The sequence below is a fragment of the Anolis carolinensis genome, chromosome 5, assembly GCF_035594765.1.
Source record: "Anolis carolinensis isolate JA03-04 chromosome 5, rAnoCar3.1.pri, whole genome shotgun sequence".
NCBI classification, from domain to species: domain Eukaryota; kingdom Metazoa; phylum Chordata; class Lepidosauria; order Squamata; family Dactyloidae; genus Anolis; species Anolis carolinensis.
Genome location: NC_085845.1, coordinates 184,400,868 through 184,416,631, shown reverse-complemented (window position 1 = coordinate 184,416,631; position 15,764 = coordinate 184,400,868). Strand labels below are relative to the sequence as shown.

General features: G+C 38.8%; 1 protein-coding gene across 1 annotated transcript in view; it reads right to left on the bottom strand.

The window, feature by feature from the left end:
- Positions 1–15,764, bottom strand: part of pkp2 (plakophilin 2) — a 70,335-nt gene that overhangs the window by 35,567 nt on the left and 19,004 nt on the right. The window contains exons 2-5 of the mRNA XM_062983099.1: positions 13,328–13,440; positions 9,249–9,925; positions 6,608–6,743; positions 2,541–2,748 (exon numbers count right to left, since the gene is read on the bottom strand). Of these exons, the coding sequence (XP_062839169.1) occupies positions 2,541–2,748; positions 6,608–6,743; positions 9,249–9,925; positions 13,328–13,440 (1,134 nt within the window). The remainder of the gene's footprint in view (positions 1–2,540; positions 2,749–6,607; positions 6,744–9,248; positions 9,926–13,327; positions 13,441–15,764) is intronic.

The window sequence follows — 15,764 nt, the reverse complement described above, 5'->3', positions numbered from 1 at the left end:
TGACATGTTTAAATCATTCCCAAAGAATTCGGCATATATTACTTCGTGTTTCATAATTGAAACTTTTGCATGTTATGGAATTAAGGCCACTGAAAGTCTTACATTTTGAGGAGGTGATCCTGCTCTATCTCATTGCCCAACAACCATGTTTATGTACATTTTTACATTTAGTGGACAAGCAAGCAGAAAAAAGGACCTACCATGCTGCAGGAGAATAGAGGGGAAAGACAATGTTTGTTAGGTGTGAAAGGATTTTCACCTTCATTTCCCCAAGGTCTGTTGCTGCAACTGAGGCTGATATGAGGAAAGAATTCCTGGTAACGTCAATAGCTCCTGATGGCCATGAGTTTAGACTGCTTTAAAAGAGGGGGTGACAAAATTCATGGAGAATCAATGTGTCATTGGCTACTGGTAATGATAGACTATGTGCCTTTGAATACCAGATCCTGAAAAACACAAGCAGAGGCCTTCATGATATGCTGTGGGTTTCCCAAGTGTTTGGTTGGTGACAAAAGGCAAACTAGATAAGCCTATCATCTGATGTAGCATGGCTCTTTATCTTTTATTACTTAAGATATGTGATCAGGATTGAAAAAAGAGCAAGGTTGTTTTCTGACGGGCAGAGTTCTCAGTTCTATGATGACCCAAAATCAGGCAGCCTGGGGTTGGGGAAATGCATCTGAAGAAAACAGCACCTACTCAAAAGGCTTATTTCACTAAGTGGGAATAGCTAGTTCTCACATTTGCAGACATCTGCAACATTTTCAATATACTATAAAAAATAAATAAACCAAGCCTAGAATATAGAGTTCCTTACAGAATCAACAACGGCACTCATTTCCTCCCACCAGCTCTAACTGGAAATTTCAACATGATCAAGAAGAAAACCTTAAATATCCAGGGTACTAAGTAGAAGCTTCTTACAGGAGTCCTATCAGGTGCTATTATCAGCCTCCAAAATTCCTTAGCTCTGACATATTTACTACATTCTGCAGCAGTGTTATCATAGGTTAACATAAGCAATCTCTATCTACTGACCCCCTCCCCGCAACTGCCTAATTTGTGGCGATTACTCAGGAGAGGGGCTGTCATCATTCCAGGGTGTGGGGGATTCTGGCAGGAGCTCTGGAACTCAGCCACTTTCTCTGCCTGTTATCCTTACATTTCACCATCATTACAACACATAGACATTTTGCTGGTTTAAGAATATTAGAGCACATATTGGCAACCGTTCTGTTTGCTCAAGTAGGTATTCAGACTTTATTGGAAGTTAGGTGGTTATTCAAACATCTCCAAAAAGGAAATCCATCATCAAAAAGGCGATGAAACAGATTGTCGATATGCATGACATGTGCACATCTGAACTCATATGTACAGATGTACATTAAGAAAAGAATCCTATGATTTAAATGTGCTATAATACATCTCAACACAGTAGGAACTGGGTAGTCTGCGAGTCTCTAAAGTTACTCATCCAAATGCTAATTAATGAAGACAAGTTCAAAGCCTCCTTTTCTTTCTTCTTTAGAGCAGATGTGGCCTGGACAGCTTTTCAAATAGGGGGATGTCTTCTCTGTAGTGTAGGACATAGATATGGTCACCCTATTTTTAAAGTATTGTGAAAGATTGTATGGGGATCCTGTTTTTGTCGATCTTTAGGGCTTTATATCTCTGGTGTAAAGAACCAGTGGGTGCTATCATGAGTAGATCTGAATAGCGAGCAAGAGACAAATGTGTCTATGCTTTCAAGGCTGTTGTGCAAAGAGGTATTCAGATCTTTCTTCTGCAATACCTTAAGATTGTGCAAAGCAAAACAACTTTACAATATTGGTACATACATCCAGTGGTGAGGGGAGAGGATGATTTGGGGCAGACATTGAATGGCCACGGAAGAATGCAGAATGTCCAGGCAGTTTAGCAGATGGGAGAAAAAAAAAACTTGGGTTGTTCTCCTTGACCTCAAACATCACTGGTGCTGGAGATTGAAGAGGGCAACACCTTCCCTTTATTCTAAGTATTGCAGCTGGATACTTGCTGAGCAGCCACATCACATGCACTCATATGACTTTTAAATGTTTGTGATGGCTAAATTTTGTGCTGTTAAGTTGAATTTCATGGAAAACAGATGCATCAGCTGAGCAGAACTAACTGGTTCTCATTTGATAATTTGCTCTGGCCAGTGGTTGGTCAGACAATATAAGATGCACATGGTATGGGATGCTACTTCTTAATACATAAAAACATTCAGGAACCACCCTTCTAACTAATTTTCCCTCCAACTAACCACAGAAGTACATGTAGAGTTTGGCCATCTAATCAACAAGGACACCAGTTACAGAAAGTCTATGCACAAAGAGTGTAACACTCCACTGTATCAAAACTTTGTTGTTTCTGACTTATGGTGATCTTAAGGGATTTTCTGGACTCACTTTGCCATCCTCTGAGGCTGAGTGAGTATGACCTAGTGGATTTCTGTAGACAAGTGAGGATTCAAACCCTGTTTGCCAGAGTCATAGTCCAACACTCAACATCTTACTAACCTGTGATTTGCTTTTTAGTCTCCACATCTCGAGTTTGCCGCAACAGCCTTAGCAGGACAGAGATCCCCTTTTGTTCTGACACTTCCAGTTTGTTATCATTGTCTTCGTACACCAGATTCCTCAAAGCTCCACATGCTGCTCTCTGCACGTCCTCATTCTGTACACTCAGAAGTTCCACCAGCTTGGGAATACCACCGAGCGAATAAACCTGACATGTTAAAAAGAAAAAGCAGATGTTTACACTATGATAATTCCATAATAGATAGCAAATATGGAGCTCAGCATAGGAGAGTGTGCTAAGGATTCTAATGTTTCAAAGTAAATTACTTTTGATAAGGAAACATTTTGTCTCCAGGTGTTATCAGTTTTTGTAGCACAAAGTCAATCTCCCCAAACAGGGAAAGTTAAAGCAGTTCAGGTTAGCAAGTATCTGGTCTTGAGAAATGGGAAAAATCCTAACATTTCAGTAGGAATAGGTTAGGGAAAGGTTTGTTTGCTTTGCATTCATATAAGAATAAACTTAATTCATATCTCCTAAACTAACTAAAATGCACTTATACTTCAGTTTTCATTTTTTGCCTGAATTTTCTGATACTATTGTTCAATAAAAATATATACTCTAGGAAAAATTCTTACAATAGTCACATATTCGGTAAAACCATATACAAAAATACAAAATTTAAACTTAAAAAAAAAGTAAATTAATATGGTAATGTTTCAGATGAAATTTCATCCCAAGCATACATTACAGCTTTATGCTTTGTGTTTGAAAAAAAAAAGCCATTTGGAGGATATTAGTTTCCTTCTGTAAAATCAAGGAAGTCTATATTATTGTCTGCCTCCTCTTTTATCCTCATAACAGGGTCAAGCTGAGAAGAAAAACAAGAGTAAGAAGAAGATTGGCTCATGTGGTTGATGGCTCAGTAGACTAGAACCTGGATCTCTCAAATCCCATTTACAAAATCAGGTCTATTAGCTACAATGTGATTAATTAGGATATAAAATTAAACTTCCATATTTCAGAGATAGCACCAGGCCACTGAAACCTGAGTTATACGAAGAGGTCAGGGGAAGGGCATCACTAACAGGGTATACTTATCAGCTTCCAGAGCTATTTGGCTGGAAAAAAAATGCTAGCCTGGTTGACCCCTTAGTGTGATTTTATCTTCAGGAAGGGGCTTTGATGCTGATGGGGGAAGCTAGTGAGGAAAGGGCTGCAAAATCATCCAATAAAATGCTGAAAGAATTCCATCTGTGAAGGCTACATGCACTCAATTAGCTGAATTCTGGTGACTGGTAAGTTTCAAATGAACAGGAACATACTATAGGGAGATATTTGGAAATCCCCTTTCTTTGTTTGCTTCCCAAATCTTTTAAGAAATAGATTTGCCAACAATACTGATATATCATTACTGTAAAAATAAAATCATGTCACATTTATGGCACACTAGTGAATTTCTTGGGTTGTCTCATGCATAACAGCACCGGGCTGTGTCTATAAAGTCTATCAAACAGTAGAAAAGTGACACTGCTTCCACCAGAAAACCTAAACAATTCGTCTTAGATGCTACACAGTTTTGTTCAGAAGTTCATCTATCTTTACAAGTAGTTTCTTCAATAAGCAGGTATATAATACAAAAAAATACATTTTAGCTCAGGCTTACATAATACAATACTCTCAGTTGAACAAACTTTTTAAGGTCAGAAATGCACATATGAAACTTACCATGGGCTTTCCTGTTATTTCTGGCCTAGTTCACAAAACAGTAAATGCTAAATTATCTCCCCATTTTTCTCAAGATCAAAATAAATCATTATCTGTGTGGCCTTTCAGATGTTGTTGGGCCGCAATTCCCATCATCCCTGACCCTCAATTATGCTGTCTGGGACTGATAAGAGTTGTGGTCCAAACATACCCAGAGAATGACACATTCATCACCACATCTTGATCTGCATCACTGCTCTTTAACCAGTTGTTACAGCTGACTATGGAATTATGTCCCAAACTAAAATGAATTGCAGTAGCTGCCAGCCATTATATCCTTCTTAATTTTTGTATTTTGGAAAGTGGGGAAGTTTTTTTTAAAGAGATGTAAACCAAGAGATGCAGAAAAGTAGATGGAAAAGGAAAATAATGTGACAGCGAAAGAGAAAGAAAATGAATGTAGGCATGAAAAGGAAAAGAAAAAAAAAGTAAAGATGGCCCCATTGCTCTGTGTTACAATCAGTGGCCAGTATGGAGTAAGGTTTGAGCACTGGACTATGACTCTGAAGGTTAGGGTTTAATTCCCTGCTTGGTTATGGAAACCACTGGGTGATCTTGGGAGAATCACACAATATGGATTTTGGTTTTGTTGTTTTAATGTTGTTAATTATGGAGCTATTGTATAACTACAGTGAACTCCTGTGTACGTAGAAGTACATGTTGAGAAAACTAGACTTTGAAGTACAGTAGCTATGGTAAATGGTCTGTGTACTGTTTTCAGATTAAGCAAAGCATGTTCCTTGCAAAAATGCTGATCAAACAAAACTACAGGGCCAAGAATTTGTTTTGGAGAACTTGTGCTCGGAATGCTCAACAGTTTATTATGTCCAGCGTTTCCATGTCTTGGTCAACAGTGTAATCAGTAGCTGAGATACTGAGGTGGTCCATGCTGGTACCATAGATATTTGGAAGTGCTGTCTAAAATCTTTTCAAGTCTTCATGTAAACAGGTTTATCATAACGTTTTCACATCTAGTAGTATACTAAATATAGAAGTGAACAACAGACATAGAGTCATGTGAAGTGTTTTAAAAGATTTTCCAGTATAAGTCTCTACAGTGAGGACGTGTTATTTGGCAAACAAACTGAACTGGCCTTATTATTATAGACAGAATGTGGAAGTTACTCAGACTGAAGATGCAACACTCCTTCTCTGTCTATTTCTGTTTAGTAGTATAGTTTTGTGTGATATGTGTTTTGGCCTAAACCAAGAATTACCAAGGTGTCCTTATGTTAAGTAAAAGTCTGTATCCGACTACTGGTGTCATGTCAACATTTTATAGCTAACATGGTTCATGTCTGAATGGGGGTTTTGTGTGAATGTGGGTGGCTTGGAGGAACGCATGGTGGTGGAGGGATGGGAGGCTGGTTGAATACTATCCTTTGCTCCAAGCAGAAACTGTATTACACTGGTCTTGCAATGAGACATTGCATCATGAAGCCAGTTAGAGAATCTGTTTCAGTAATACTTATCACTTTTTAATACACCAATAATCCACTTCCTCTGCCAAGAGCTGACTTCATGTATGTAGGAGGAATAGATAGCCTATTCACCTGCTTATCTGGTGCCTTCTCATCACCACAGGTAGGTTTGGCTTGAGCAAAGATAGAAGATAAAAATTAGGCTAGATTCATCTTGTGTTCCATTGAAATTAAACTGGGGGTGATTTTAAACACACCTGAAAGTAAGCATACCTACCTATCTAGAATACTGTGCGGTTTGGCACACATCAACTAAAAGAGTCCTAAATTAAGAGGACAACACTGAAAAAAGTTCAATCCTATGGACCTCTCAGCCTAGTTGCTGCAACAGGCAGGTGTCCAACGTTGACAGGACAGCAAGGGTGAAGGCAACCAATCCTTGTTGTAACCTGGACTCAAAATATTTTTAAAAACCAATGGACATGTTCATGTGTCTTCAATCTGCCTGTCAATGTATGGTGATCCCATTAATGTAAGAGGATTTTCTTAGGCAAAGAATACTCACAGATGGTTTTGTGTGGTCCTTCCTCTGAAACACAACCCACAGCACTGGGAATTCATTGGTGGTCTCCTATCTAAATACTAATGAGGGCTGCCCTGTTTAATCTCCAAGATGAGATGGGATTTGGTGCCTTTACGATATATCAGCTCTCTGTGTTGGCCTCAGTTTATTTTAATTATATCCACAGAGAAGTGTGGTGCAGAATATCTTTCCATCCTTGCTGTCTGATAGCTGCATTTTGTTCCAGATGCCATGCCTCACATACAAGAAGATCCTCTGCAAGACCATGAAAAAAATGATAAAGAAAATGGTTACTTACTGTCCTTCTGGCCTCTGCTCTTTGGAAGCTCTCATGCTGTATGAAAACAATTGCTGCAAGAACTCGGGGAGACAATGCATTTTCAGTTTGCAGTATATTGACTGCTCGCTCGAGAGTCAAGTCTCCTTCTTTATTCCTGGATGATTAAACATGAAAACATAAAAATGTAGTAAGATAAAGAAAACAATTGGAACCAATGTCTATTTTTTGTCAGAATGTGAATAATTTTCAACGACCCCAGTTAAAAACAGAAGTTTGCAAAAAGCAGAACCTGCTTTGTTGACAAGGCATTCCTCATTTGGAAGATATGGGAAAATACATGAGAGAACAGAAAATAATTCTTTATTCTAGAACTGACATATTCTTCATTGTTGCACTTCTAGTGATGAAAATTTCAGATAGTAGTATCAGCCTGTTTTTGTTCACGCTCCAGTTTATTAAGCTGCTGATGGTCGGCAATCCAATTATAAATCAGAGACTCAACACTAACGTATTAAAAGATAATCATGTCATTGACAAGATTAGGTCAAAAGTACAGTAGAGTCTCACTTATCCAACACTCGCTTATCCAACGTTCTGGATTATCCAACGCATTTTTGTAGTCAATGTTTTCAATATATCGTGATATTTTGGTGCTAAATTTGTAAACACAGTAATTACTACATAACATTACTGCGTATTGAACTACCTTTTCTGTCAAATTTGTTGTTTAACATGATGTTTTGGTGCTTAATTTGTAAAATCATAACTTAATTTGGTGTTTAATAGGCTTCTCCTTAATCTCTCCTTGTTATCCAACATATTCGCTTATCCAACGTTCTGCTGGCCCGTTTATGTTGGATAAGTGAGACTCTACTGTACCAGAATATTTTACCATTAATTTCACCGAAAGGATACTATAGAGAACAATATGGGATAATGATAAAACTGTACATTCATTAATAGGGAGATCAAAGAACAATAAAGACATTAATAATAAGATTAGAGATTGACCTAATGCATAAAATAACCAACAGGATCAGATAGTATTTCAGCTAACAATACCAGGAAGCTCTCATGATGAGTAATTCTTATAAATGAAGAGGTTCTCACACTCTTATTATCATAACTAAAGTATTTTGCTGGCTCTACCATTAGGCAGTGTGAGATGTGCCTCATGTGATGGATTGATCAGTGTGGGGCATCAGCTTTATATACTTCCTTTGATTATAATAAAATAATAAAACTTTATTTGTATTCAGCCCTATCTCCCCAAGAGGACTCAGGGCAGACTGCAACATACAATGGCAAACATTTAATGCCTCATTCTGAAAGCTCTGGTTCCTCTTGTGATGACAGATCTGACAGTGTGGCTCATGCACCTTGTCCCATGTGCTCCAAGCTGGATTCCTGCCCATAGGTAGAATAGTGAACTCAGTCCTCAGAGCAATACCTTGTGTATAAAACAAGTTATAAGCTACCACTCTGTCATTCTCTGTACAGAGAAAGTCACCTCAGGCAGCATGATGTATTAAGTCTGCCTTGTTTATAACCAACCATCCTTCACTATACATCAGTGGTTCTCAATCTGGGATCCCCAGATGTTTTTGGTCTACAACTCCCAGAAATCCTAGCCAGTTTACCAGCTGTTAGGATTTCTGGGAGTTGAAGGCCAAAAACATCTGGGGACTCCAGGTTGAGAACTACTTTTATACATAGAGGTAGCAGATCAACTTAGGGAAGGTTATATGCCACATTACCCTCTCCTAGGTTGCCACCTCCCAGAATTTGTCACCTCCCAGAATTTGCAATCTGAGACTCTTGTGATATTTTGCACAATATAGAAGTTAGTCCCTGAAAGACATGCAAAAATGTTACAAGCAATGTAAAAAGTCTTTTGGTTCTATCTTATTGCTTTTTCCTATACTTTTCCTGGTGAATTCAGCTGTTTTGTTCAGTTCTCACCAGACATAACTCTTTTTACAGAACGTGTTCTGGCCTGATATTGTGAATAACCCTCTTCTGTCCCCCGACACTGTATACCTTAACAGCTGCAAACTTAAATCCCTGAGTATGCAAAATCATGCAGCTAAACTCAGTGGAATAGAGGAGAAATTCCAGCAATGGGCTACCCAAAAAATCACTGTGAAAACAATACATCCAGTGGCAAAAAAAGTAATGTTGTAGCAATGAAAGTACTTTTGGAAGAATACAATTCCATGCTGCTGAGAAATAAGACCTTTCTGCTGCTGGCATGCATCCCTCAGCATACTTTGGAAGGACAGGAGAAAATAAATACATGATACAACAACAAATGTTATCACACACACACAGATCCATGGGAGAGGTGGTTTCATTTATCCATTTCCTTTCTAGGCATTTTAGGTCCTCTGATTTTAGGTCCAGCATTATGTTTCTTGGACAAATGGATGTAACCATATGTTTTAAATTTTTATATTGTATTTAATAGTTTTTAATTTATTCTATGTACTGTTATGATTTTAAACTATATATATCCCTCATGGATACAGGGATTATACTATTTGTGCATGCACATTTCTCTCTCACACACACTCTCCTGCTTTCAGTTTGATTATATTAAAAGGTACATAACAAATGGAAAGTGATCCATATGCCTGGGAGGTATGCAGGTAAAACTCACCCAGGCTGGGATCCAGTGCCAACTCCCCTCTCATGCTCCATGAAACCATTTCGTCTTGCAGCTGCCTCAGCTGCGGTCATTGCAAATCTTGTCTCTGCAGTGCCGCTGGTGGGCGAAGTTGGTTGAGAAGCCTCCTTTGAGTTCTGAGATCTGAAGGTACTCTGGTGCCAGCTGGACCTGAGAGTCTGCTTTTGCTGAGACCCAATTTGAGAAGCAACGGGGTTTCGGACTTGTCCCACGGCGGAACCAGATGTCAGGTAGCTCTCTTTCTCCAAAAGGTTGTTCATGCTCCGACTGTTCCCAATTCGCTGATAGATCGGAGCTCTTGGGCTGTTAGGGGCACTGTCAACCACAGTTTCATTAGGAGGCCCAATGTAGAAGTGTCTTTGAGTACTATACCCTCTGTTCCCACCATTATGAGTTGCATAGCCAACGATCTCAGAACGAGCATATCTTGGAGGCATGACACTTGACCTTTTGCTTTCTTGCCTTATGGTTAGCCCCCTGTTGTACTGGTAGTCATTCTGGAAGAAAACCGGCTTGTCGGGACTGCCATTAGGGGAAACCTCTAATCTCTTCAAGGGTTGCCTTTGAGACTTGTCTTCTGTTGTTCTGTATGAAATATATGGGATGATTCTAGGTCCCCAGCCATTTTCATAACTACTCTGGGAACCTACCTGTTAGGAAAAAAAAATCAAGAACAAAACAGATGGGAGTGATATAGCAATTGAAAAGAACATCAGACTAAGATAGCTATCGATGTGTATGGAATATATTCCAGAACAGTTTCCACGCATGAACGTTATTACATTTTTTAGAAATACAAAATTTTATAAAATTAATCACCAACATAATGAACAGATGCAAATCAAATTTAGCAATCTGAATGGGATGAATATAAATCGGGTGTAATTAACCTTTCCCAGATGAATGAAGGACCTATATTTATATTTACAACATTTTAGACACCCTCAAATTAGTATATTCGCTGTCCTCAATATTTTCATTCCCTCCCTTATGATATAAATGCATGTGTAAAGTATATGCTATACAGTGGTTATGTCTTAAAAAATTATTTACTTTGCTTTTATATCCCACCCTCTCTCCTTCATAGAGGGACTCAGAGCGGCTAAGATTTGGAACAAAGTTGGGCAACTATGGTGAGGCAGGAGGCCATTCCTACCTGCTCCCGTGCTCCCCACCCACCCTGTGGGCTGCACTGTCATGTTTTGGCATACTGGGAGTGATGTAAAGTCACTTCCAGCTGCCATTGAGGCCAATTTGGGGCCTTTCCTAGAGGGGGAAGTAAAACAGCACATTGGCAGCTGGGTTTGGATGAAAAAACACCTGAAAATCTTTTACCTAGAGGATTTTGGGGGATTTGCAGAAGTGTGGATTTGCAGAAGTGTGGATACAGCAAACGCAATTGAAATGAAGAGCCTCTGGCTCGAGAAGTCCATAAAATTGTGCCAGAGAATCTTTAAAAAACATATTTTTTGGAAATTGACAAATGAAATTGCAGATACAGATCCCATGGATAAGAGGGTTGTACTCTCCTGTTTATCTTTTTTAATGAGAAAACTGTAAAACTTTAAACAGATAAAGATATGGAGGCAGGAAGAGAGAGAAGACTTGATTTGAGCCTGGAAGCTTAGTTGACACAATACTGGTTGAACATGTTCCCATCTCCTCGGGGCAGGAAACACCTTGGACCATTTCAAGGACGGCCCTGTAGAGGACAAGATAGTTTTTGTGTCTCTGCGTTTTCTCCCAGGCACGGGACGCAAGTAGCCTGAACAGGAGTCCAGAAATACAACACTTCACAGCTCCTCCTTGGAAAAATCTAAGAAAAGTGGTAATATCTGTAACCTATGAATTACCTCTTCTTTTTATGCTGGGTATTTGTGTCTCTTTCAAGAGAGATAAATAAAAATCATGATGTGTGTGGCTTAGAGAAAATATTTTTATTCCCTCCATTGAACCCCTCTCTCTATTTCTTCTTTCTCTAAGCACCTTCTAAATCCCAGGTTGTTTACCACCTCATGCAACCTGAATACAATGTTTTCAAACATCCTCAATAATAGCTCAGGTCTCAAAGTCCTGAGGCTTTGTGAGTTTGTTTATTAGAAGTAACATTTTCCCATTCGGAGGCAATTGTGACGTATTAGCTATTTATTTGTGTAATCCTCCCATTGTTTGCTTTTTATGAAGTTTTACCATAGTATTTCCTGTTTCTCAGTGCAATTATTTATGTATGCTTTGGTCTGTGTGTGTTCAATAATCTCCCTTTTAAATAGCTCGGTGTGAATGAAGGTTGTTTGATATACTAAGACTTACTATTGACATGGTAAATCTGGATGGCCATCTGTCGGGTGTGCTTTGAATGCGATTTCCTGCTTCTTGGCAGGGGGTTGGACTGGAAGGCCCATGAGGTCTCTTCCAACTCTACTGTTCTATGATTCTATGATCCCTTAGAGATTGTATAGTCCGAACATGTGTGAGTTCACATATGTGTTTGAAGAACATCTCTAGCAACATTTCTGTTCATGTTCTCATCTATTCCCAAGATCTCCATATTTCTTACATTTGTATAATGCACTTCCTCCAAAGGGGAGCTGAAGGTATCACAAATGGGTTTTCCTCTATATTTTATTATTGTAGTGAACATGTGAGTTTAGTTACAAGCTGGAACACATTGGGTTGTCCAAAATTACTGCCAAATCTCATGGGTGAGTGGGAAATGAAGTCTAATCCTCTATGCATTAAATTATGCTGGCCAACCCATCATCTATTCCTTCCTTTCTAAAACTTGCATATTCACTACTTTGGAAAGGCCATATATCCAACCAATAGGAGGGATGTGATTAGTTGTGAAGGTTGTTCTCATATGTGTTGTCAAAGGCTTTCATGGCCAGAATCACAGGGTTGCTATGAGGTTTCTGGGCTGTATGGCTATGTTCCAGAAGCATTCTCTCCTGACGTTTTGTCCTCATCTATGGCAGGCATCCTCAGAGGTTGCGAGATTGTTGGAAACTAAGCAAGTGAGGTTTATATATATGTGGAAGATCCAGGGTGGGAGAAAGAACTCTTGCCTGTTGGATGCAAGTGTGAATGTTGCAATTAATAGGCTTGATTAGCATTGAAAAGTCTTGCAGCTTCAAGGCCTGGCTGATTCCTGCTTGGGGGAATCCTTTGTTGGGAGGTGTTAGCTCCCACAGATATATAAACCTCCTTAGCCTAGTTTCCAATATACCTCACAACCTCTGAGGGTGCCTGCCATAGATGTGGGCGAAACGCCAAGAGAGAATGCTTCTGGAACATGGTCATACAACTTGGAAAACTCACAGCAACCCAGTTGTTCTCATGTAGTAGGGTTAACAAACAGGCACTCTATTTCCAAAGTATTTGAAGAGCTTTAAATATAATTGCTGTGGTATTTCTTCATAAATTTGTTACTTTCCCAGCCTTTTTCAGATTCGCAAATGTTGTAATTTAACATCAAAACTAACTGAAATAGTGAGAAATCTGCGGGACAGGTGCAAAGCATTGATGATGGAGAAAAGGAAAAGGCAAAGTAAGTAATTACATAAATACAGACACTGTAATTAAATGCTAGAGTGGACTTAGTTTAATCCTAACAAGATAGCTTCAGTCTACAAGGTCCATAACATGTCTAACAAATATAAACAAAGACAGAATTCCTTTTGGCTCCTGTACAATCAAAAGCTCTAGTGTCTGCAATGAGGATTAGATTCTTCCTGGTACAGATGTTGTACAGGAGAGCAGTTCACTCTTTTATATGTTTCCATTTCAGCTTCAAATGGGTTTGTACAAGTAAAAAACAAAATTCAGACTCTTTTAAATATTTCCAGAGTGTATTGTTTCAAGTTAGTATTCTTTCTTCCCTTATTAAATGTATGTATGTATTCCAGCAAAGGTGTACTGAATTACAACTCTCATAATTCTAATTCTGGCACTGAGATTATGTTTCTTATCATCCATCATATCTGGAGGGAACCAGTTGGAGAAGGTTGCTCACTCATATGCATGTGCATATGTGCTCTTTTAGTATTTCTCACCTGATGAGATTGATAAAATGAAGTCCCAAAAGAAGGTCTTGAAGGAAAATCAGTTTCAACTGTGTCTAATTTATACACATATTCGGGAACACTGGTGGCCCGATGCAGACTCCCTGTGAAAAGATATCAGAAACAGGTTTATAGCAAATTCCTTTTACTAATCTAATAAAACTGGGTTATATGGCTGTGTGGAAGGACCCTGAGGTTCCTTTTTTTCCAATCAGATCACTCTCATCTCTAAACTGGATTTCCTTGCACATTTTAAGAATATAAACATTTTAGGCTGTACACATATATATACACATACACAAACATATACACAAACACATATTTGTGCATACAGTTTCAAAATATGCATTTTAAAGTATTTTTCCCTGCAGAATAGAGCATTTCTGTGAAAAACAACTATGTGCAACTTTTGCAGAGGATAAATCTCAAATGGCGAATTGGCTTTAGAAGAACTTTCTGCAGTGAGAATGACAGCTTCCTTGGAGAAGAAAATTAGTTTAGAACTACACCTCTATTTTCAGTCCATCTTAGTGAACTGGGTTCATTTATACTGTATTCACAAAATCAATAACAAAAGCAGCAATACTGAGAAAAGCTATCCAGCTGTGTGAACGTAAATCCTACAGATATCAGAAGGATATATTCATCTAAAAAGGAGGAACAGGATAAAAAAAATTAAATTTGCCCCAAGTGATCTTTTTAAATTGAGCAAGTGGCTAATAAAACTATTCAATCTTGAATTGCTTGCTGTTAGAGCCCGATTTTCCCTGTATTAATAATCACAGCGGGGTCACTTCCATGGACCTTCCTCCGTATCAAACCAGAATAAGTCTATTGATACAATACATGTAAACTAGGTTTATGAAAAAAATGTTTTTGTAGTTTTATCTAACCACAGGGATACTTTTATTAAAATAATGCATTGCTTCTGAAACAATACACAGTCATTTTGGTGTCACCCTCTGATTGTGTCACCTGGTGCTGTTTTCACCCTCTGTACCCTCCTAGTGACACCACTCAGTGATCTGCTGCCGCCTCCACACAGTTGATTCCTCCTTCCTTTCCCTTGCCTTGGAATCTTTGCATTACAAACCAGAGCGAATAGCACCTCCTTAATTCCCACTGAATGAGGCATACAATCTGCTTTAAAGGTTACCAGTCAATTTTGCAGATTAGAGGAGACATATGGCAGACGGTAGTGAGTCAGAACTGGGAAGTTAATGAATTTCCTCATCCGTACCTGGAAGGCTAAGTAATCCTGCAGAAAATTCAGGAGTCAGATGACACATCTTATCTGCAAGGTTCCTAGAAGGTCAAGTTATCTGAACTGTTGTTTCACGTTGGCCACAATCTGATTTCTGATTTAATTTAAAGCAGTTTTCCCCAGTCTCTCTCTCTCCAGCATCTCACCATAAAGTCTGCTGATTAAAATTGATTATTTGTATGTGTGCAATGGTGATGGAAGAATTTTAGTTTACAAACCTTGCAATTATTGTCTCAGAGGGTGACAGTTGTAGAGCAATGGTAAGAATGACTATTCAACAAAAGAACTAACCAATAATGTTGTAGAAATCACCCAACTGTATATAATTACCAAGCTGAGACTCAAAGTGAGTTACAATAGAGAAAATTGCACCCACCCACCCCACACACAAGGCTAAAAGCACACAAAAATGGTATGGCTAAAAACCAAAATTGTATGGGGCAATGTATGTTGAATTTACCATTAGCATAAGCATATAGCTGCTGCAGAAGGACCGTGTAAAGCAAAGTGAAGCAAACAGCCTCAGGCAGCAGTTGTGTCATGAAAAGCAGAGCAAGGAAGCAACTCACTTTCAAATTAGTGACTTGGATAACTAATCGCCTTTTGGAGTAGTGAGTTGGAATTCAGTTGTGTTTCTGTTTTGCCTGTAACAGTTTTGTTAATCCCATCAGTGAATAGGAGTATGTTGTTTGCTCATCCTTGCAGGATATATCTTAGACTCTGTCTAAATGCATGGAGAAAGTGAAACAAGGTCCAAAGGATAGGTGTCTCATGTTGCCGTTGGAAAGCCCTCTCAAAATTTACAGTATCTGAATGGGCCACTTGTGAAACCAGCCAAGTATTTTGGTGCATTTTTCAATGCTACAATGGCAAGTCACAATAATTTCTTAGTAACAAATAATTGAATGTGTGACCTTCTTGGTCTGAAGGAACAGTAATACATAATTACTTTTTTGATGGTCAGGTTTGTGAGGATTTGTAAAATGATGGAATGGGTTGACTGGAAAGGCATGTGTCGACAGCTGATTGGCTGAGCCAGTCAGGAGCCTGAATTCTTATTGGCTGCTGTTTCTAACTTGCTGCTGAGACAAATGGTTTTAACTGCCACTTTCACCTCGGAGAGAGAAGAGAACGGTGATTGGAAATGGTCAGGAAGGAAATGGC